Below are 22556 nucleotides of genomic sequence, written 5' to 3' on the forward strand. Positions count from 1 at the left end.
ATATCTTTATGTATGCGACAATGGCGGCAAGAGTCTTAATAGCACAAGGATGGAAGAAGGAGGAAATCCCGACTAAAGAACTGTGGCAAGAGAAATTGATGGACTATGCAGAATTGGCAAAACTGACACACAAACTACATGACAGGGATAACTGTGACTTTAAAGATGAATGGGAACCCTTTACAAAGTATTTAAAGAAACAACAAAATGAACTGGACTCCTTGGCAGGTTTTGAATAAACATTCATAAACTTTTTATTGTTAACATCAGATAGATAAATTAAGGATATGTACAGTTTTGTAACATGCAGAAAATAACATATGTTGATTGAAACCAGAGAGAGGAGCTGAGGGAAGTGTGAGAGGGGGAGGGGAGGGGGGTTATGTTTTTGGGGAGGGGGGAGGAGAAAATGTGGGGGGATTTAAGGATGATATGTTTTTTTGATACAGTGTGATATAGGTAAAGGTAAAGGGACCCCTGACCTTTAGGTCCAGTCGTGGACGACTCTGGGGTTGCAGCGCTCATCTCGCTTTATTGGCCGAGGGAGCCGGCATGACTAAGCCGCTTCTGGTGAACCAGAGCAGAGCACGGAAACGCCGTTTACCTTCCCACCGGAGCGGTACCTATTTATCTACTTGCACTTTAACGTGCTTTCGAACTGCTAGGTTGGCAGGAGCAGGGACCGAGCAACGGGAGCTCACCCCGTCGCGGGGATTTGAACCGCCGACCTTCTGATCAGCAAGTCCAAACGGAGCGGTGGTTTAACCCACAGCGCCACCTGCGTCCCTTAATTTGGTGCATATGCCCCCCCCCAAATCCTGGGAGTTCTAGTTTGTTAAGGGTGCTGGGAGACAGCAATAGGGGGGCACAGCAGGCCAGGAGAAGGAGTTTTCTGTTCATATAAAAGAAAGAAAACAACTCGAAAGAAGATCACAGGGTCTGGGCTGGTTTGTAAGGGGAGAAGCGGCTCTTGGGGCATTGCGGTCCCAGTCCTTCTGCGTGCAAAACAGCTGCTCCACCCGTGAGGTGACAGTCCCTTCCCAGCAGCTTACCTGAGTGCTTTCTGCAGCCTCTGAATGCAGTCCGTGGCAAGCAGGTGATGCTTCCGAGACTGAACAAACCGCTGGACATGGGGCAGGAGAACGTTACTGGGGGGGAAGAGGCCCGTGCAAAGCCAAAGCAGCTCCCAGCCTCTCTCTTCGCTGTACCTTTCCAGCAAGAAAACAAGAGAATATGGTGAAGAAAACACACACCGAAAGCCCATTTGTTTTGGAATTTTAAAAAAGAAAGAAATCTAAATCAATCGAAAACATCTTTCTCAGTTATTTGGCTTCCATTTGTCAAATTTGTGCCAGCAGTCCTTCCTCCATATTTTTGTCATCTGCTATGGACTGGCATCATACCTAAACTTTTTTGGGTCCTTAGCTTAATAAAACATTTTTGTCAGCTGTTTCTACACCTTCTCCATTATTGGGTTTCCCCTTCTTTCTGCACATTTACAAACAGCACTGGGACTAAGTTTATAGTCGAGTTTTGTTATGTGCATCGTATTTGTTACTGTGTATTTTTCGCAGATCTGAAAAAGTTCATTCAAATTAACAAAGTACCAGGAGATCAATAAAGAACAGAGAAGCTTATTTCTGATAGGTTTGATTTTGTGGCCTGTGCCAATATCCAATAACACAGTCAGTCTCCGCCATCAAACACATCTCCCTTTTATGTACCCATTTCCTGAACTTGCAATATAAAAGAATTCTTTTTTTGTTGTGCTTAAATTCTACGATCCTTGAAGATTGTTTGCCCAGTGTCTTCATTTGCATATATCCCCTTGCCATAATAGGGTATGATTTATTTATTTTTAAAAGACACCTTGGTTATGCCAATTATTATTAAGTAATTGATTTGATATTTAGGATTTATCAAAGCTCAACAAAAATCTGTAGCAAAGAAAGAAATGAAAAATGAACTGCACACAAAATCCCACTTGCACCTGCAAGCACATTCCTGGCTGATTCTCAGGTGGGACAGAGCTGCTACACACTGGCAGTGAATCTTTCTCTGTCCACAGAAAGTTCCACTGCAAACGTTATTCCCGTGGAGAGATGCAGAACCTCTTACTTAATGTGGTTGTCAGTGAGCTGCTTCAGGACTTGCGAGTAAATCTCATCTTTGAGTGGTTCGGCTTTCAAGGCGCCTTCAAATATTTGGTCTGTTAGCTCGTTCACCGAGCGGGTTCTTTTCGAAGGGTAGTCGCCCATGTACTTCAGGATGGGTGCACAGGAAAGGTTAAGGGTACAACAACCGGAACAGGCAGGAAATAATAAGGTAGAATTCCTACATCACTTTTCTTGCGAATATTCAAGACGGCTTCAAAATCAAATTGAAACAATAGTCGTACCTTGGTTTTCGAACAGCTTAGTTCTCGAACGTTTTGGCTCTCGAACGCCGTAAACCCGGAAGTGACTGTTCCGGTTTGCGAACTATCTTTGGAAGCCGAACGTCCGGCGGGGACCCCTGTAAAGAGGCTGCATCCTAATTTTAATCTTGTTTTTTAAAGTGTATTTTAATCAACTTGTTTTTATTATTGGTTGTTACCCGCCCTGAGCCCGGTCTTAGCTGGGGAGGGCGGGATATAAATAAAATTTATTATTATTATTATTATTATTATTATTATTATTATTATTATTATTATGTCACGGTTAAAAATTAGCCGCTGTTTCTTTAATGCTTAAAAAGCTGGGTCAGCATGAATCAGCAGCCTGCACCAGGTTGTATATAGAGAGTGAGAAATGTTAGTTTGTTGGGTTGGTTGATTGGTTTGTTAGTGAAAGCTGGTTGTGTTGATGTGTGTACAGTTGGTCAGTCGCTTTTGCAGAAAGACTTTTAAGAATAAAAGCAGAAAGTACTCTGCAAGGATACTCTTCTTGTGGACTCTTTTGTGCTGACAAGGATCTGAGGACCAGGCTGAGGCGACAAAGGGAGGTCAGAACCCTTTCTCTTTTTTTTACAAACACTGACATCATCATCATCATCATTATTGTTATGGGAGTCATTTTGGACTCACAGCTGTCCATGGAGGCGCAGGTCAGTTCTGTATGCAGGGCAGCTGTCTACCAACTCCACCTGGTACGCAGGCTGAGACCCTACCTGCCCACGGACTGTCTCACCAGAGTGGTGCATGCTCTGGTTATCTCCCGCTTGGACTACTGCAATGCGCTCTACGTGGGGCTACCTTTGAAGGTGACCCGGAAACTAGAACTAATCCAGAATGCGGCAGCTAGACCAGTGACTGGGAGCGGCCCCCAAGACCACATAACACTGGTCTTGAAAGACCTACATTGGCTCCCAGTACGTTTCCAAGCACAATTCAAAGTGTTGGTGTTGACCTTTAAAGCCCTAAACGGCCTCGGCCCAGTAGACCTGAAGGAGTGTCTCCACCCCCATCATTCTGCCCAGACGCTGAGGTCCAGCGCTGAGGGCCTTTTGGCGGTTCCCTCATTGCGAGAAGTGAGGCTACAGGGAACCAGACAGAGGGCCTTCTCGGTAGTGGCACCCGCCCTGTGGAACCCATCAGATGTCAAAGCGATAAACAACTACCTGACATTCAGAAGACATCTTAAGGCAGCCCTGTTCAGGGAAGTTTATAACGTGTGACATTTCAGTGTATTTTTGGTCTCTGTGGAAGCCGCCCAGAGTGTCTGGGGAAACCCAGCCAGATGGGAGGGGTACAAATAATAAAATTTATTATTATTATTATTATTATTATTATTATTATTATTATTATTCTCTTATCTAATGCCATGGGGGGTGGGGGGTGGGGAGCCGATTCCCCAAAACCTGTCACCAGTTTGTCTTTCAGACTCTGCCAGACAGGCAAAATGAGACCGCTGGATTGTGGCCGAATTCAGGAACGGGACGGCCAATGCTGTCCACTTCTCTCTCTGTGGCCTCATTCATGCCCGTTGACTCAGCAGGGGCACAGCACTTGGAAGGATATCAATGAATGCCATGCAGGCTTCTTGCGAGAGCTCCTCGCTTCCCAGGACCTTCTTCAGCAAAGGCTGCTTGATGGGCTCCCGCGTGTAGGACCACATCTTGTCTTTCCCTCGGTTCTTGGTAATCATGACTCTGCTGAGCGTATGCTTGGGAGGAGGCCTGTGGGGAAGAAGACAAGGCAGTGAGGATCTCTCCCCTGCTTGCTGCTTTAACTTCCAGTTCTGTTAAGCATTGTTGGCAGGGGCATCCCCAAGGCCTTTAGGGAGGTATTCTTCTATGCAATGGCCGTAGCTCGGACTTTGGTGGCCAAGGGGTGGAAGGAACAAGAAGCCCCGACAATAACGGATTGGCATTACAAGCTACAAGAATTTGCTGAAATGGCGCAGTTAACAAATACCCTGGGAGGCAATTCGAAACAAAAAATTATGGAAAAATGGGATAGATTTAAAACGTATGTTCAAAAATACATTAAAGGTTCGCTATCTATGCTAGCGTTCAATTGAGTTAGAGTAAGACTGCCTTGAGAAACAAGACTAAGAGCACATATTGATATAGGAATGTATTAGATAATATGTAAAGAAATATACAATAATAAGAGTACATTCATTTGTAAAAAAAGAATATACAACAGGAAAGACAGGAAGTCTAGGGTGTTGGTATGTATATGATTTTGGGGGGGAAATTGTTTTTGTTTTTTCTCTTCTTTCTTTCTTTTCTTTTTTTCTTTTGTTTCATTTTCTTTCAAGGTATATAAAATTTGTATATAATTTTTGTATGCATGTTGGAAATTACATTCTAGTAAGTCCTGTAATGTAATATGTCAATGTTTACCGATGTAATGTAAGAATGTTAACAAATAAATAAAATGCAAATTCAAAAAAACAAAACAAAACAAAACCTTCCGGTTCACATCACAGTGCAACCTCCCCAAAGCTCTCAGATCCCTTTTTGCTTTGGTCCTTCTCGTTTTCTTTTTTTTTTTTTTTGAAATTTTTTTATTGGTTTTTCACAATTTATATAAACACAAAACAATACAAACAAACAAACACATAAACAAACATGTATAATTTCAGATCTTTTTTTCCTCTTAAACCTTACTTCAGCGACTTCCCCGTACCTTCCCTTTCTGTATCCCAGTTTCCAAATTTGTTCAGCAAATCCTCACCCTTAAATTTATCTAATTTTCACTTTGTTTTTTTCTTTTACTTAATCTTCTACAGCCGTAATCCCCATTTTTCTAAAACCTCAGCATTTTAGCATTCATTAATTTTACAATATTTCTTAAGATAAATTTTAAATTTCTTCCAGTCTTCATCCGCCGTCTCTTTCCCCTGGTCTCGGATTCTGCCAGTCATTTCAGCCAGTCCCATGTAGTCTATCACCTTCATCTGCCATTCTTCCAGAGTGGGTAGATCTTGTGGTCCTTCTCGTTTTCTGCTGAGTTGAAGGAGGGCCATTTGCCATCTCCCACAGAGCCCCCTTCCTTTGTTCTCCTTACACCTCACCAGGAGGTTAGCCCGGCTATTCCAAAAATTAGAAGCCTTGAAAAGATGTCAACATTTGCTGGATCCGGGGATTAAAGAGGTCTGGAAGGTCATGGACTACATGGAATTGGCAGAGATGACTGGCAGAATCCATGACCAGGGAGAAGAGTCGGTGGAGGAAGACTGGAAGAAATTTAAAGATTACCTGCAGAAGCACTGTAAAATTAAGGAATGTTGAAATGACGTTTGATTAAAAATAAGTGGTATTGGTAAAGAGATGCTTAAGAAAATGTAAATAGGGATTGATAATTGGAAATGGATATTTATAATAATAGGTTAATATATGGAGTAAGGATAAATGTTAGAGGGTAAGGATTTGCTGAATTTAATATTTGAATTGGAATACAAAATGGGAGGTGTGAGGAGGTCAAGAAACTAGTGAAGAAAATATAAGATTTGAAAATATTAATCTTTTTTGTTTTTAGCCCTGAACTTTGGTATTTTTCTTTGTCTTTACTCTTTGACTTTACTCTTTATTCTTTATTTTTCTTTTCTTTCTTCTATCAACTGTTTTTTTACTGTGTCTTTTTTATTTTGTTTTGCTTTTGTAGTTTAAATGTTGGAATTGGTTTTTATTGTTTGTGAAACATTAATAAATATCATTAAAAAAAAAATAAAGAGGTCTGACACCCATAAACTCATAGCAACACCTTGTCTTTTTATGTAACAATATTAGGTTGCATTGCAATGCATTCTAAGTGGCGCCTGCAGCAAAATGTTGCAGTATCTCTTCCTACCTAAGTAGGATGGCTGCCATTGGGACTCCATTTCTGTCCCACTGCCTGAGCTTGCTGTTAGAGCAGGGGTGTCAAACTCAAATTCATCGGGGGCCGCATCAGCAGTTTGGTCACCCTCAAAGGGCTGGTTGTATCTGTAGGACTACAAGTGGAGGTTTCCTGAATGCATGTAAAGTGGAGGTTTCCTGTGATAAAAGGTGAAGGCTGGCGGCCGGCGGCGGCTACACGGGCCAAATGACGAGGTCTGGCGGGCCGGATTCGGCCCGCGGGCCTTGTGTTTGACACCCGTGTGTTAGAGGAAGTGATATGAAACTCCAACTTTCTGCCTCAATTAGAAGCATCCAGTTTAGAACAACAAATGAAACCAACATTTTTTAAAAAACAAAAACACCCCACGACACACACAATTAGCAGGCAAACCATCAGGCAAATGCTGACTGTCAATGGAGGAGGAATGTCTAGAAGACACAGATAGATTTCTCCTCTATAGTTTTGTCCGATACTCTTTCAAAGCCGTCCAAGTCGGTGGCCATCTCTGTCTCTGATGGAAACTAATTCCATAGATGTGATGTGACAAACTTTCCCTAAATCAGGGGTCAGCAAACTTCTTCAGTAGGGGGCCAGTCCACTGTCCCTCAGACCTGATGGGGGGCCGGATTATATTTTGAAAAAATAATAATGCCCTAAATCTTCCAAAATTCAGCTTTGTTGGGGCCAAACGGGTTCTAGCATCGTGAGAAGCAAAGGAAAACTTCTCCCTGCCTGCTTTTCTCCAGCACAGAAAGGGATCCAGCTGCAATTTCAAGAGACCGGCAGACTTCTCTGCTCCCGTTTTTTTAAACGCTTACCTAAAATAATCGTAGGAGAATTCTTCCAGGGTATATGGCTTCACTCTTTCTTCGCTGTCCGACATCACCAACTGAGCTGTCCTTATGACATCCTGCCTCTGGTCTGGCGTCATGGTAACCAAGGCCTGGAGAAACGTCCACCATTAATTACGGCACAGAATAACAATGAAATGACATTAATATGGCATGGAGCAGTGGCTCTCAAAGGAGCGGCATGCCACACCGGTATGGCAGAAGAGAATGGAAAGTGTGGCAGGAAGATTCAAGGATAATCAATCCAAGAAACAGTTAAACCTTTCAGCGTAGTATAGAATCAAAATGTTTTTCCAAGCTGACAACATATGTGTGTCTGCAGCTCAGACACCACTTTTTAACTTACATTTTGTACTTTTGTAACTTAGCTAGTAGTTCTAAACCTGCCTTCCTTTTGCTACTTTAATTGCTGCTTGGAGACTGGGTTATGTAAGTAAATACTACTTTTATTTCTTTACAAAACAACATGTGTGTGATTGTTCTCTCTCTCTCTCTCTCTCTGTGTGTATTCTGTTTTACAATTTAGAGTACTTTAAACAACCTTAAAATATCAATGACTTCACTTCTTCTCTTTCCATGGTTCATTTTGCATAACGTAAATCCCTGCATATTTTACATAAACTAACCCATTCTGTATTCCATTATGACATCCATCAATACTTACTTACACTGTTGAATTTATCTTAATGCTACCAATGTTTTCAAGTGTACCCAATGTTCCCCCATATTTTCAATAAACATTTTCCAATCTTCTCTAAACGTATGTTCTTCTTTTCTCTTATTCTATATGTTATATCTGCAAGCTGCACATATTCTATCAGTTTAAAGAAGAATGGTAACTGTGATTGCTGTTTTTAACCACTGTTCCTGCAGCTTACCACAATCTCCATAGGAGGCATGGTGACCGTGGGCAGGACGTAAACAGAATCTGTTGGGAAGTCCCCTTTCTGTTTCGTCCTCTCATTGATCCCATTAGCCCAGCCGGAATTCATCACGTTCTCTCCTGTGTCCTGATCCAGAATGATCAAGTCTCCTTTGAGGAAGCTGAGGAACCCCGATTCTTCACCCGCTGTGGGAGACAGAAACAGCCATTCATCTTAGTTATGTCGGATTCAAGCCTTATCAGAAGAAACTGGCCACTCTCCAGGCACCCGGCTTGATCTCCTTGTTGACCTCCCTGTCTGCGTTTCCCGGCAGGATACAGGCTAGGTCGCGATCGGCGATCCTCCTCAAATGTGAGAAGGACACACCACTCTTCCCTGCTCCCTGCTCCCCCCCAGGGAGGGGAAAGAGATAGACAGAAATGTATTTACATGCCTTTATTTCTGTCTTTGCAGCATTACAGAGAAACACGTCTGCTCTCTTCAGACTCCAACAGCAGAGAGACAAATGACACTCTGAGCTAAATCCGGTGCTCAGCACAGTGAATAGACTGCCCCTTTGTTCTCACAGTACAGTCCCAAACATTCCCATCATGTTTTGCTTTCCAGCCAGCTGCAGCTCGCTGCTGCATTGCTCCTTTTCCGTAACAAGTTATTCATCCTGTCCAATCCCCCCCCCCCAAATCCAGGATTCTCAGGTAAGACATTGCCCAGTGGGGACTGTCGTCCGACAACAACTGGAGGGCGCAAGTTTCGCGAAAGCTGTTCTAGGGTACACACACAGGCCAAACACAATTTTTGTGTGCGCTTTTAATTTAGAAGATGCGCTCTCCATGGGGCTACCTTTGAAGGTGACCCAGATCCTACAACTAATCCAGAATGTGGCAGCTAGACCAATGACTGGGAGCGGCCACCGAGACCATATAACACCTTGGCTCCCAGTACGTTTCCGAGCACAATTCAAAGTGTTGGTGCTGACCTTGAAAGCCCTAAACGGCCTTGGCCCAGTATACCTGAAGGGGCGTCTCCACCCCCATCGTTCAGCCCGGACACTGAGATCCAGTGCCGAGGGCCTACTGGCGATCCCCTCATTGCAAGAAGTGAGGTTACAGGGAACCTGACAGAGGGCCTTCTTGGTAGTGGCGCCCTCTCTTCAGATGTGAAGGAAATAAGCAGCTATCTTCTCTTTAAAAGACATCTGAAGGCAGCCCTGTTTAGGGAAGTTTTTAATATTTAATGCTGTATTGTTTTTAACACTTGATTGGAAGCCGCTCAGAGTGGCTCAGCCAGATGGGCGGGGTATAAATAATAAATTATTATTATTATTATTATCATTATTATTATTATTAACCAACGGAACTGTGCTCTAATTCACAAGCAAGCTCAGTGGTATCCGTTCAGATCAGTCCACTACGAAAAGTGACCCAGACAATATCATCCCCCTTGATAGTGTTTGAAGGATTGAACCCTGATATTTCCCTAGGTACATTTTGTTCAGCTCAGTTTCCTTACTAGGATTTGGGTTGTCCTGGAGCGTGACCACAAACTTCGACCTCTTCCTCAGCCCTTCTAGGAATATGACCACCAGACCTCGGATGTCCTCTGCGTTGTTGGACGTGAAGGTGTATTCGTCTCCCTTGATTGTGGCCAAGGTGAAGCTCTGTCCCTGAAGCTTCCCACCTCTAGAATAGAAATACTTTATTTTCACAGTACCAGTGAGATTAAATGAGTCTCCCCCAATCTCTCAGTCCTTGTTACACTCTGTGTGCTGTCATATGATTACCAACCCCGAACGTCAGCTGCAATGTTGCTGTCTTCCATTAAGCAGCCTCACGGCCCACAGGTAGAAACTATTCTTTAATCTGTTGGTGTGGCTTACCATGCTTCTATATCTCCTGCCTGATGGCCCCTTTTGCCAATATATACATTTTATGGACACCATGCCTTTGGACATACCCTTACCCATAAAAGGTAAAAAGGATAAAGGTAAAGGACCCCTGGATGGATAAGTCCAGTCAAACACGACTATGGGGTGAAGCGCTCATCTCGCTTTCAGGCCGAGGGAGCTGGCGTTTGTCCACAGACAGCTTTCTGGGTCATATGGACAGCATGACTAAACCGCTTCTGGCTCAACGGGACACCGTGATGGAAACCAGAGCACACGGAAACGCCGTTTACCTTCCCGCCGCAGTGGTACCTATTTATCTACTTGCACTGCTGTGCTTTCAAACTACTAGGTTGGCAGGAGCTGAGAGAGAACAATGGGAGCTCACCCCATTGCAGGGATTCGAACCCCCAACCTTCTGATCAGCAAGCCCAAGAGGCTCAGTAGTTTAGACCACAGCGCCACCTGCGTCCCAACCCATACCTGTATCAGCATACCTGTTGAAGAGGAAAGGGTCATAGAGACCTTTTCCTGTCTCTTTGCTTTCATGTAGAAAGTGGCTGAGATGAGTCTTTGAGATTGGGGGCGGGGCATGTTACAGAGGGTTACCACTTTCCCCAAAGACCAGAGGACTGAACACTTCAGCACATGGCTTGGCTGCGTGCAAACAGACTTACTGATTAGTTAGCATTTTGCCACCTTACCTGCTGCTGGAGACGGCGGTGATCTCTGGGAAGGAAAGTTCCAGAAGGACCTGCTCTTGTTCATCCACAAAGTACACTCCTGTCCAGTTCACAGCTACAATGACGTCGTTTTTGGGAAGGCTGGGACCTGGGTTTGAAAAGATATGCAATAAGATGTGACTCCATCAGGCTTCAGAATAGAGAAGGGAAGCAGGGCTATTCCATCGGGAATTTTAAGAGAGCAGCTGCCTCTGCTGCTTCCCCAGTGATCACCGAATAGCAGCTGTTTCACCAGCCTCCTTGAACTGTTCCCAGCTGGTAATGAAGGGGGAAGGAGTGCAGTCAGTCTGAAACGGGACCCAAAATCCTCATTTATCCTTCTCCAAGGGAGCATTTCTAAAATGCATTAACTTGAGCTTTTGAGTCAATGTATAAACAGAAAGCCAGCTGTATAAACAAGTGCTCAAAGCCCTCTCCTTTATCAGTCCGTGACGGCAATGGATGACCTTGCCAGTTCCGTGGAGCAGGGATGGCGCGTCTGGGTCTTATCTTACATCCTGACCACAAAAAGATGCACAGACCTTGTCAAGTCTGACAAGAGACCCGGGAAAGGGGGCCAGGAGTGTTCTCAGAGTTGGTGACCTCCTGCCTCAAGATAAGACTATAGGAACAGGAACAACCTTTTATGGTCAAGAGTACCGGAACAGGAATATCTGTTTACGGTCATGGATGTCAACTTGCGTGTATGAGCTGACGTGGTTGGATTCCTGAGGAAGGGGGGAGAGGGTGCCTGGAGGATATATATACTGCATGAAATTTCTCATTTCTTTGGACTTGCCGTGGACTGACCACGCAAGTGCCTTCTGCTATCCGGAGAGCAGAATAAACTCTTTCTCTGAAACGACCTCGGTGTCATTTGACTTCCTTTCTCCCTCCCTCCCGGGAGCAACGCAGACCCCACCAGTTGGTAAAGTCTAATAAGGCTACAGTCCTTATAAAAGAACGGTAACTAAAACTTAAGAAGTGAGCTTGCCGATAGATTGCCATTTTTCACCACCAACGCCTATAGTTATGAGCTGGGCAACATATCATGAGGCCTAGTTTCTTGGGGTTACCTGAGAACTTGAAAGCTTCGTAGAATCTGGAGAACAGCAAAGGCCACTTGAAGCGGGCAAAATCCACCACGTCTTCCTTGACTTTCTTGGGATCCGTTCGCTTCTGGGTATAGATTCCCTGTAGGAAAGAGAAAAAAAACAAAACACCAAGTTGATAAACCTCAGTGAACATCTTGTAGGGTTTTGGGTGGATCAAGAAGCACTGAGAAATCTCAAAAATATATTCAGCAGTTGTACTCTTGTCCCACTATAAAGATACAGTGGTACCTCCGGTTGCGGACGGGATCCGTTCCGGAGCTCCAGTCAGATCCCGAGGTTTCTGTAACGGGAAGGACTGTTTCTGCACATGTGCGTGGCGCGGTAGAACGCTTCTGTGCATGCGCGCATGGCGAAACCCAGAAAAATACTTCTGGGTTTGCTGCGTACGTATCCCGAAGGATACGTAACCAGAGGTGAACGGAAGTAGAGGTCCCACTGTACTTAGATCACAATCCTATATCCCAGGAATGGAGAACCAGTGGCTGTTGCTGGACTACAATTCCCATCATCCCCTGACCATTGACTATTCTGGTTGGGGCTGATGGGAGCTGCAGTTAAACAAACAACTGAGTTGCTGCATGTTCCCCAACCTAGATAGTTAGATAGATAGAGTTGTTGTTCGCATGTGTGTGTCTCAAGAGACAATGGAATGCACCTCTGGGAACGAAGTCAAACCACTGGAGAATCACAGTGCCTGCTGTGGCTGTAGAGATCAGGAACTCGTAACTGCTGCCTCCCGAATTAGCATCACTGAAGCGGCCTCCCCGGGGTGCAAGCCGGGGCAGTGTGTCTGGAGGTCCTGGGCTGCCCAGATGACTAGACCTTCCTCTCGACCTCACTGATGTGGTCCAAAGGAAGGAGGCGTATCAGGCGCCATCCAACCGCCTTAGGGACCCCACTCTGGTTTTTTGTATGGTTGACTCCTTAGCCTTTTCTTCTCCCAACGATGTCCTGCAAGGCAGGAGGATATATCACATCTGGGAATAAATCCCATTAAACTCAGTGGGACTCCTCAGTAGACATGCACCGGATTGCTCTATTAAGTGTGCAAAGAGATTTTTAAAAAAACAACAATGAAAGGAAAACAACTCATTCTTAACCCAAGAATAATCTGTAATCTGTAATGCTTTCTTCCCCTTTGTTCAGAATTGTCCCCTCCAGCTTCTCCCAACCTGGTGCCTTCCATATTTTCGGACTGCGACTCCCATAATTCCTGACTATTGCCCCTGCTGCCTGGGGCTGATGGGAGTTGTAGTCCAAAATACTTGGAGGGCACCAAGGTTGGGGACCAGGTGCTTGCTCGACGCGTGGCAGCTCGTGTCAAAAGATCTTTCGCATCATCTGCTGTCTGGATAAAAGAAAACCTCTGGATTTAAACTTGGATTCTATATTTGCAAAGCATGTATTTAAAGCTGTAGGGCAATTTGGTGCATAAAAAGGTGAATGTAGGTGGCACTGTGGGTTCGGGTGGCGCTGTGAGTTAAACCACAGAGCCTAGGACTTGCCGATCAGAAGGTCGGTGGTTCGAATCCCCGTGACGGGGTAAGCTCCCGTTGCTCGATCCCTCCTCCTGCCAACCTAGCAGTTCAAAAGCACGTCAAAAAGTGCAAGTAGATAAATAGGTACCGCTCTGGCAGGAAGTTAAACGGCATTTCCGTGTGCTGCACTGGTTCGCCAGAAGTGGCTTAGTCATGCTGGCCACATGACCCGGAAGCTGTACGCCAGCTCCCTCTGTCAATAAAGTGAGATGAGCGCTGCAACCCCAGAGTCAGCCACAACTGGACCTAATGGTCAGGGGTCCCTTTGCCTTTACCTTAAAGGGACCCCTGACCATTAAGTCCAGTCGTGAACAACTCTGAGGTTGCAGTGCTCATCTCGCTTTATTGGCAGAGGGAGCCGGCGTTTGTCCGCTTCCGCAGACAGTTTTCCAGGGTCATGTGGCCAGCATGACTAAGCCGCTTCTGGTGAAGCCAGAGCAGTGCACAGAAACACCGTTTACCTTCCTGCTGCAGTGATACCTATTTATCTACTTGCATTGGTGTGCTTTCCTGCTAGGTTGGCAGGAGCTGGGACCGAACAATGGGAGCTCACCCCGTCATGGGGATTCGAACCACCAACCTTCCGATCGGCAAGTCCAAACGGCACAGTGGTTTAACCCACAGCACCACCTGCGTCCCTTAATTTGGTGCATATGCCCCCCTCCCAAATCCTGGGAGTTCTAGTTTGTTAAGGGCGCTGGGAGACGGCAATAGGGGTGCACAGCAGGCCAGGAGAAGGATAAAAGGATGGATGCAAATTTCAAATTAGGACGCTGCCACTTAAAATGAATGCTTTTTCCTAAACTCTGGCAGCCTTGGCGCAAGAGGAGCGCTCAGCAACGTGCCTTTTTGTGGGCAGCTATGATGAACTGGGCCCACTTCTCGATGGTTTTCGACGGCGTGATCTCTCTGTCGGGGATGTAGGAGGGGATCAGGTTCATGAGCCGCTCCAAGACCATTTCCGACCCGTAATCCACGTAGTACTGCTGGGAAGCCAGCTCTGCCAGGTCTTCTTCCTGTGGGAAAGGGGTTCCGGAACAGGAAAACACAGGCAAGACAATTGGGAAGAGGAAAAAGGAAGCTGTTCTTTCTGCAGTACCATAACATAAGAAGATCCTGCTGGAACTAGTCCGGCTTATATACACACAATAATTACCAAAATAAGTATTCATTCTTTATCGATCTTCTGAGAAAAATACAAAACCTTGTGCAAAGCCACAGAGACTTACGAACTACTCAGCCTAAGATGAACTTATAATGTCTGGTTTCAATGGATTTTTCAAATGTTTAACTCGGTCTTTTGTTTTCTTTACCTTTTTAGGTAAGTTCATGAACAAAAGGTAAGTTCGGTGTTGTTCACAATACCGAGAGATGCTAGTGGAGTTGTAGATGGATGTAGTGGTCTAATTTCAAGGCCTTGATACGTATGTTGATATTCAGTTTCATAGAGAATACTATTTCTTGGCTTAAGCTTAAGAGACTGATTTGCTTAGAAATAGTATTTTTTAAAAAGAAGAAAAAAAGGCTAAGGTCACTGAAGAAGCCCGGAAAACTACCTTGGGAGAGGGCGAAACAGGTGCAAAATGCCAGCACCCTGTCTACAACTTCATTAACATCCATCTACGACGTCACTAGCATCTCTTGGTACTGTGAACAATACCAAACTTACCTTTTGTTGGGGGAGAACAATGTACACCACCTTCATCTCCTTAGCAGAAAACATGGGATGAATGTGATTTTTTTAAAAAATGCATTATGGACTGGAGTGAAGTTTCACACTTAAAAACTTTTCTTTCCACTTCCTTCCAGTTTATTTAGAAAAGTGGGATAAAATGTTCAAAATAAAATCAATATATTACAAATGTGCCATGATGTGTTTATGTGATAAAATTTTGAGCAAGGGGAATGCTTTCTTGAAGTTTTCACTCTAAATGTTTTTGTACTGTATATGCTGGAAGCTGCCCAGAGTGGCTTGGGCAACCCAGTAAGATGGATGGGGTACAAATGTTGTTGTTGTTATCATTATCATTATCAAACTTGTAGGACCACAGCCAATCAGATTCATCTATGCCAGGGGTCAGCAACATGCGGTCCATGGGCCAGATGCGGCCCACGAAGACCGTTTTACCGGCCCATGAACTGCTCCCAAACTGAACTGCTCGCTCGGTCCCCCACGCGCTGTACTAAACCAGCGCAGCGCGGTGCGGGGACTCGCTGAGCGGCGCCAGAAATCACACCTGCGCATGCACAGATACCGGAAATTGCGTCTGCGCATGCACAGATGCTGGAAATCGCCTCTGCGCATGCACAGATACCAGAAATCGCTTCTGCGCAAGCATGATTTTCGGCGTCTGGGCATGCGCAGAAGCGATTTCCGGCATTGCGCTGTGCCAGTCCGGCCCACAGACGATCTCCATGTGAGTGATCCGGTCCATGACAGGTAAACCTTGCCAACCCCTGAAGATTCTATGCAGTCGCTGTACGAAATCCGCCTGCTGTCAGAATGAGCAAACTCTGTTGACAGTCCCATCGCAAACCACCAGACGGGATACCCTTTTTCACATGGGAGGCCAACGTTTGTCCAAAATTCATCCTAGTAATTCATCTCAGCCCCGGTTTTTACAGGGGGAAATGTGCCCAGCAGCTTACCTTATCGCACCGGTATTCCCCAAACTTCACCCCTCTCACGATCTGTTGATAGATGAGGTTCGTCGCCACGTTGTCCTCGTTGGGGTTGTGCCAGGGCGTGAAGATCTCCTTCCTGAAGAACAGCCTCCAGGGGGCGTTGCGTTCCTGAGCCCCCTGCTCTTTGGCGTACTGCTCACACTGAGATACGGCATCCATGACGTGGTCGCTGCCGCTGCCAAGGGAGGAGACCTGGAAAGGGGAGAGGAAAACAGGTAAACGTTTGGCGCCCTCCCCTTCCAATAAGTGGTTGTGAGGCCCTAAAAAAACGGGGTTCGAGGCAGCCCAGCCCAGCCCAGCGGTTCCACCTACCAAAAGCATTGCTTTTATCCCCTAATCCAGTGGTTCTCAACCTGTGGGTCCCCAGATGTTGTTGGACTACAACTCCCATCATCCCTGAGCTCTGGCCTTGCTAGCTAGGGGTGATGGGAGTTGTAGTTCAGCAGCATCTGGGGACCCACAGGTTGAGAAAGGCTGCCCTAATCGCTTCCAGCGGTTTGAGACCCGCAGGCGCTGCCTGGCTTTTTAAAAAATTTAAAAATTTAAAAATTTAAAAATTTAAAAATTTAAAAATTTAAAAATTTAAAAATTTAAAAATTTAAAAATTTAAAAATTTAAAAATTTAAAAATCGGGGTTCCCATGGTGGGAAATCCTGGTCTTCTGTGCACCCTTGTTGCTGTGTGGGCAGGGCTGGATTGAGGTTTGATGAGGCCCTAAGCTACTGAAGGTAATGGGGCCCATTATATGTCCAGCCGTCCTTTGTCAACAACAAATTGTCACTGTTTTTTTGTGTTGGATATATGCTATATGGTAATTTATGGACCTCATAGGTATCAAAAGCCATTTGCACATAACAAAATACGTATTTGTCAGAGCTGCTTGAAGATCCTAGCTCACAGAGGATCACGCTAGCCAGCGGTCATTAAGTAAAAGTCTTTATTGAATTACAGTTTCCATTCTCACGCTGCTGCGCGCAACTCTACGCCTAGTAGCTAGGTCGGCGAAGCTCCGTCTGAGTCTCCGCCCTGTGTGCACCAACTTAATATCCTAGCCTTGCTCCACCTTTTCCTCCTGACTGTCCTCCTCTGGGTCCCTCTACCCCCCGGGGCTTCTTCCTTCCGGGATTCTTCTGACGCTGACCCAGACCCTCCTGCCTCCTTGCGCCGGGCTTTAGGACCTGGCTCTCTTTCGGGGCTGCTTACTGCGCCGCCTTCCTCTGCATTTGAACTTGGCGCGCGCGCCCAACCTTCCACTTTCCTCTCAACCGTTTCTTCGCTCCCCGATGGAGGTGTGGCCATCCCCGACTCATGTCCTCCCTCCTGTGGAGGTGTGGCCACTCCTGACTCATGTCCTCCCTCCTGTGGTGAGCTGCCAGCGTTTCCCCCCTGGCTCCCTTCCTCTTCCCTGCTTCCTGGCGGTGACGCTGGTCCCGATTTCCAGCTGCTCCCCCCTGAGTCCTCTCTGGCTCTGTCTTCCTGGGGTGCCCCCCTAGACTCCCCCCTGGCCCTCGCCACTGGTGCTCCTTTCTGTGAATCCTCTGATTCACTGGAAAGACTAGGAGATCTCGGGTCGTCGTCGTCACTCATCTTTTCTTCTGCCTCCTCCCCTTCGCTCTCTGTTTCCTCCCTTGCCCGTGCTTCTGCTCCTAAACCCCTGACAGTATTTTATCAAAGTAATTGCTGAACTGAAATACAATTCAGAAGAAGTCTATTAATAGTGAAATAATTATTAAGCTCTAACTTAAAATTATTTTTTATTCATAACAAACTGAATAATGCAAACACATTGGCATTTGGCAATAACAAAAGTTCCTTTAGAAACACAATTGACGAAGACTCAGAAACTTGCTATAACGTGAAACAATAATAGGTGTAAATATATAATGCAAACTACTAATAATTATAAATAGCAGAATGTAGGCACCCTATATATAGAAAGGAGCAAACCAGTAATATTTTAGGGAGCAGGCTAGCAGGCAGAGCCCATGACTCACATCATAGGAGCCTACACAACACAAAACACTGTTGCTGTATGTAGGTTTAATTTTATTTTATTTTTATCTTATATTTTGGAAATGTACATCCAGATTTTTTTCCTTTAATTTTTTTGGGGGGGCCCCAAGAGAGTGGGGCCTTAAGCTATAGCTTGTTTAGCTTATACATAAATCCGGCACTGTGTGTGGGGAGGGTTTGTCTATGGAGTCCTTTACAGTTTGGTCCTAGGCAGGGCCGGCCCACCCATGAGGCAACATGAGGCAACCGCCTCAGGCGGCAGGATCCACAGGGGCAGCAGATCCCAATGTAGATCTTTATCCCCCCCCCCGTGTTCCTCAAATAGATATTCACTCACACCCTTCGTGAGGAGGGGGGCACCATTTTGTGGTTTGCCTCAGGTGTCAAAATGTCTTGGGCCGGCCCTGGTCCTAGGAATTATTATTCCTACTAACGTCATCGTAGCGGTAGTAGTAACAGCAGTTATCTTATGAATCTTCTTCAACATGAGTCTTACATAAAAGCAACGAAACGTTGCTTTAAAAACATCACAAAAATAACAACAAAGTTTAACTTTTTTGTAAGAAAATAGGTTTATTTCCTTCTCAAGCAAGAAATTTAGTGAAGATATCATACCATATTAATTATTTTTCTAAATTTAAAGTTATGATTTGGGTTTTCTTTCTGCTATGATAGTGGATGGAAAATTTTGTATAATCTATTTCCTGTTTGTAATTGTGTGTGTGTGTGTACACACACACAAATTTCACACACATATTGTATGTGCCAAGTAACGTGTACAAAAATGCATATACTAGGGTAAAACATGCATAAAATCATAAATCATGCATTTTTATGAACACTTCACCCTAGCGCGTGTATTTTTATCACATATTAGGAGAAAATGTAGGAGACCTGCACTGCAAAATTCAGAGAAGTGCAAATTTCAAAGGCTGGCTGTGTTTTGGTTCTCGTACTGCTTTGGAAAATGCAAAATATGTAGGTCCACCATTAAATGTGAAGTGGATTTCTCCCTCATCTCTGTAAACAAGGACAAACGGTTTGTGTTGGATGCTGGAGACTGGAGACCTAACTCCATGAACGCCACCTTCCCTCTTAGATGGGTTTTGAAAGCAGCATGTGAAAAGCACACCTAGTTTCTGTGGAGTTTGGAACTGACAGGGTTAAAACTCCGTGGTGGGAGGAGCCTGGGAGGAGCCTGACGCAGGGAAGTGCGTCAGAGTCTGTGCTGTTGTTCAGACTTGCTTTCGATTTTGCCAGAGACGCAGCTTGGCTCAGAGGCTGCCTGTGTGTGCTTTTGGAGCACAGAGAATGTCGGAGGTATCTGATGGATTTATTGCTTTGTAAATAAACGCTTCTAGAGATAAGAACCGAACTGTCTTTGGACTTGATTTATCCCTCATCTCACACGGACGCAGGACCGCTGCGACTCTGCATTTCCTGCCCGGGTCAGCTTCAAGCTCGAGAGCAGAGCTGCACAGGGGAAGCGCTGACTGGACGGCAGGATTAATTTCCCCAAAGTTTCCCCTATACCTGCGGCCTACCTTGTCGAACAGAGCAATGTAAAGTGAGAATCCAAAGTGGTCCTTCAGGCTTATCTTATCCGCCAAAGAGTTGCAGAGCTCTTTGGCTGTTGTCGCAGAGTCTGTCAACAAGGTCTTGGTCGTCCCGTCCATGAACGTCACGGGCAGCATGATGGGCTTCTTAGATTTGGTTGCCTAGCAGAAGGAAGAAAAGCCATTAATTTTTTAATAATAATAATAATATAAATCTAAGACAACTGTAGATTGCAGGCTTCAGATTTTCGACCTAATGTAGGACCTCCAGTAAAATCTCCTCCCGTGCTTGGTATTGTAGCAAATATTTAATGTTCTACGCAATACCTCTAGGACCTCCTCTTCCCATATGAACCTACCCGGACCCTGTGATCACCTTCTGAGGCCCTTCTTCGTGTGCCTCCTCCTCGAGAGGTCAGGAGGGTGGCAACACGAGAACAGGGCCTTCTCTGCAGTGGCTCTGTGTCTGTGGAATACTCTCCCCAGGGAAGTTTGCCTGGCGCCTTCATTACACACCTTTAGGAGCCAGGCAAAAACATTCGTTTTTAACCAGGCCTTTGGTTGATCTTATTGACATCCAACACCCTTTTAGAATGTGGCTTTTGGGGGGGGCGTTATTGGGTTGTTGTTTTTATTTTTATTAGGTATTTATTTTTATTAGGCCTTTGGCTGATCTGATTTACATCCTATACAGTGGTGCCCCGCAAGACAAATGCCTCGCAAGACGGAAAACTCGCTAGATGAAAGAGTTTTCCGTTTTGGAGGTGCTTCGCAAAACAAATTTCCTATGGGCTTGCTTCGCAAGACGACAATGTATTGCGAGTTCCTGCTGGTTTTTTTCCCTTCCTCCCCTTTTTCTAAGCCGCTAAGCCGCTTATCAGCTGATCCGATCAGCAGATAAGCCGCTAAAAGCCGCTAATAGCGCTAATCCGCTAATCCGTCAATGGGCTTGCTTCGCAAGACAAAAAAACCGCTAGACGAAGAGAATCACAGAACGGATTCTTTTCGTCTTGCGAGGCACCACTGTACCCTTTTAAAATGTGTTGTTTTTTGCGGGTGTATGTGTGCTATTGAGTTGTCTTTATTTTTATTAGGTATTTTGTGGTTTTATATATTGATTTTATTCTGTGAACTGCCCTGAGACTTCTGGGTATAGGGCAGTATATAAATTCAATAAATAATAATGATAAGAATAAAAAAAAAGGATTAAAATAAGACCCCATAGGCACCACACGTTCAAGGCAGCATCATACCACTTTAAACAGTCTCCCCAAAAGAAATTCCTGGGAACTGTGGCTTGTTAAGGGTGCCAGAGTTTCTTTCCCAGAGTTTCTTTCCCAGAGTTCAGATTGTTAAACCAATCCAGGAATTGTAGTTCTGTGGTGGGAATAGGGGAGATTTGCCTGGTGCCTTCATTATATATATTTTAGGTGCCAGGAGAAAACATTCCTTTGCAACCAGGCCATTGGCTGATTAATATTCTATGGCCTTTTAAATGTGTTTTTCGGAGGGGGGCGGTTATAGTTTTTTGCTTCAGTTACTGTGTTTTTATCTTGTATTTGTATTGCGTGGCAAGTTTCCTCCCCCATATGAAATGAAGACTCAGACACATTGTTTAAGGTTAATGGGCATAAAAGGCCACAACTTTATTGATTACGGAATTGAAGGTATTGGCCTTAGGCATTGGCTTCTATCGACTACCCGGCATGGTGACTGGGAAGGGTTGAACACAAACCGCGGGGGTCCTGTTGAAGTACGCCAACTAGGATCCCACGGGTGTCACCGCTCGGGGGCGTGCCGGAGGCCCTACCTCTCCAGGCTTCGGATAAGGCAACGCCCCCCCGGGAGTCCTCTACCGGACTACCCCTTCTCATTGGGGGAAGGTGATGGCGCTCCCTTCCCCCCTCCATTTCCATAACAATTGCCCCATGCCAATGCCTAACCGCCAATACCGCAAAAGTTGTGACGATTGCTACGAGGTAGGCGAAAAAACCAAAAGGCAAGAAGTGTGCCAACTTAGAAAAATTCCTACGAGGCCCCTTGCAGCGACCAACCGGAGTCCATAGCAAGGTCAATTCTAGCTAAACCTAAGGGTGGGTGGGATGGGAAAACCGCTCAGCTGCTGGGCGAGGGGGAAAAGAGGGCGGTCCCTAGGCGTGCCGGGCCTTAAGTAGCCTAGGCCGCGCCTCCCCCGCCCGCCAATTGGCGGGCTGGGTTGCAGGCACGCCCAGGGATTCCCCAACTCTCGCGGGGGGCAAGGGAAGCCCCCGCGAATGTGGGAGGGTCCTGCCCGCAACACCCTCTCCTCTGCAGGGGCGGAAAGGGCTTTGTGTGCCCTGAGATCTTGCGATGAATGAAGGGCAGTCTATAAATTATAATACTGGTGGCGGTGATGATTCCCGGAAGCCGTAACAAACTACAGTTCTCAAGATTCTTTGGGGGAAGCTTTGACTATTTAAGAGACATCACCTTGCCAACAAAGGTCCGTATAGTTAAAGCTATGGTTTTCCCAGTAGTGATGTATGGAAGTGAGAGCTGGACCATAGAGAAGGCTGATCGCCAAAGAATTGATGCTTTTGAATTCTGGTGCTGGAGGAGACTCTTGAGAGTCCCATGGACTGCAAGAAGATCAAACCTCTCCATTCTGAAGGAAATCAGCCCTGAGTGCTCACTGGAAGGACAGATTCTGAAGCTGAGGCTCCAGTACTTTGGCCACCTCATGAGAAGAGAAGACTCTCTGGAAAAGACCCTGATGTTGGTAAAGATGGAGGGCACAAGGAGAAGGGGACGACAGAGGACGAGATGGTTGGATAGTGTTCTCGAAGCTACAAGCATGAGTTTGACCAAACTGCAGGAGGCAGTGGAGGACAGAAGTGCCTGGCGTGCTCTGGTCCATGGGGTCACAAAGAGTCGGACACGACTAAACGACTAAACAACAACAACAATGACTATTTAAAGTGGTACGAGACTGCTTTAAATGTAAAATGCAGATGGGGCCCTAAA

General features: G+C 45.5%; 1 protein-coding gene and 1 long non-coding RNA gene across 2 annotated transcripts in view; one reads left to right on the forward strand and one right to left on the reverse strand.

The window, feature by feature from the left end:
* Positions 1-22556, reverse strand: part of MYO7A (myosin VIIA) — a 177150-nt gene that overhangs the window by 16895 nt on the left and 137699 nt on the right. The window contains exons 32-42 of the mRNA XM_083499152.1: positions 19542-19715; positions 15949-16176; positions 14145-14315; positions 11723-11840; positions 10629-10755; positions 9552-9721; positions 8037-8227; positions 7126-7250; positions 3998-4155; positions 2119-2272; positions 1053-1208 (exon numbers count right to left, since the gene is read on the reverse strand). Coding sequence (XP_083355278.1) covers positions 1053-1208; positions 2119-2272; positions 3998-4155; positions 7126-7250; positions 8037-8227; positions 9552-9721; positions 10629-10755; positions 11723-11840; positions 14145-14315; positions 15949-16176; positions 19542-19715 — 1772 coding nt within the window. The remainder of the gene's footprint in view (positions 1-1052; positions 1209-2118; positions 2273-3997; positions 4156-7125; positions 7251-8036; positions 8228-9551; positions 9722-10628; positions 10756-11722; positions 11841-14144; positions 14316-15948; positions 16177-19541; positions 19716-22556) is intronic.
* Positions 14330-22556, forward strand: part of LOC310705444 — a 15834-nt gene continuing 7607 nt past the window's right edge. Inside the window, exons 1-2 of the long non-coding RNA XR_014525288.1 lie at positions 14330-14620; positions 16001-16199. This is a non-coding gene — a long non-coding RNA (uncharacterized lncRNA). The remainder of the gene's footprint in view (positions 14621-16000; positions 16200-22556) is intronic.

Source organism: Podarcis liolepis, assembly GCF_965112155.1.
Source record: "Podarcis liolepis genome assembly, chromosome: 4".
NCBI lineage: Eukaryota > Metazoa > Chordata > Lepidosauria > Squamata > Lacertidae > Podarcis > Podarcis liolepis.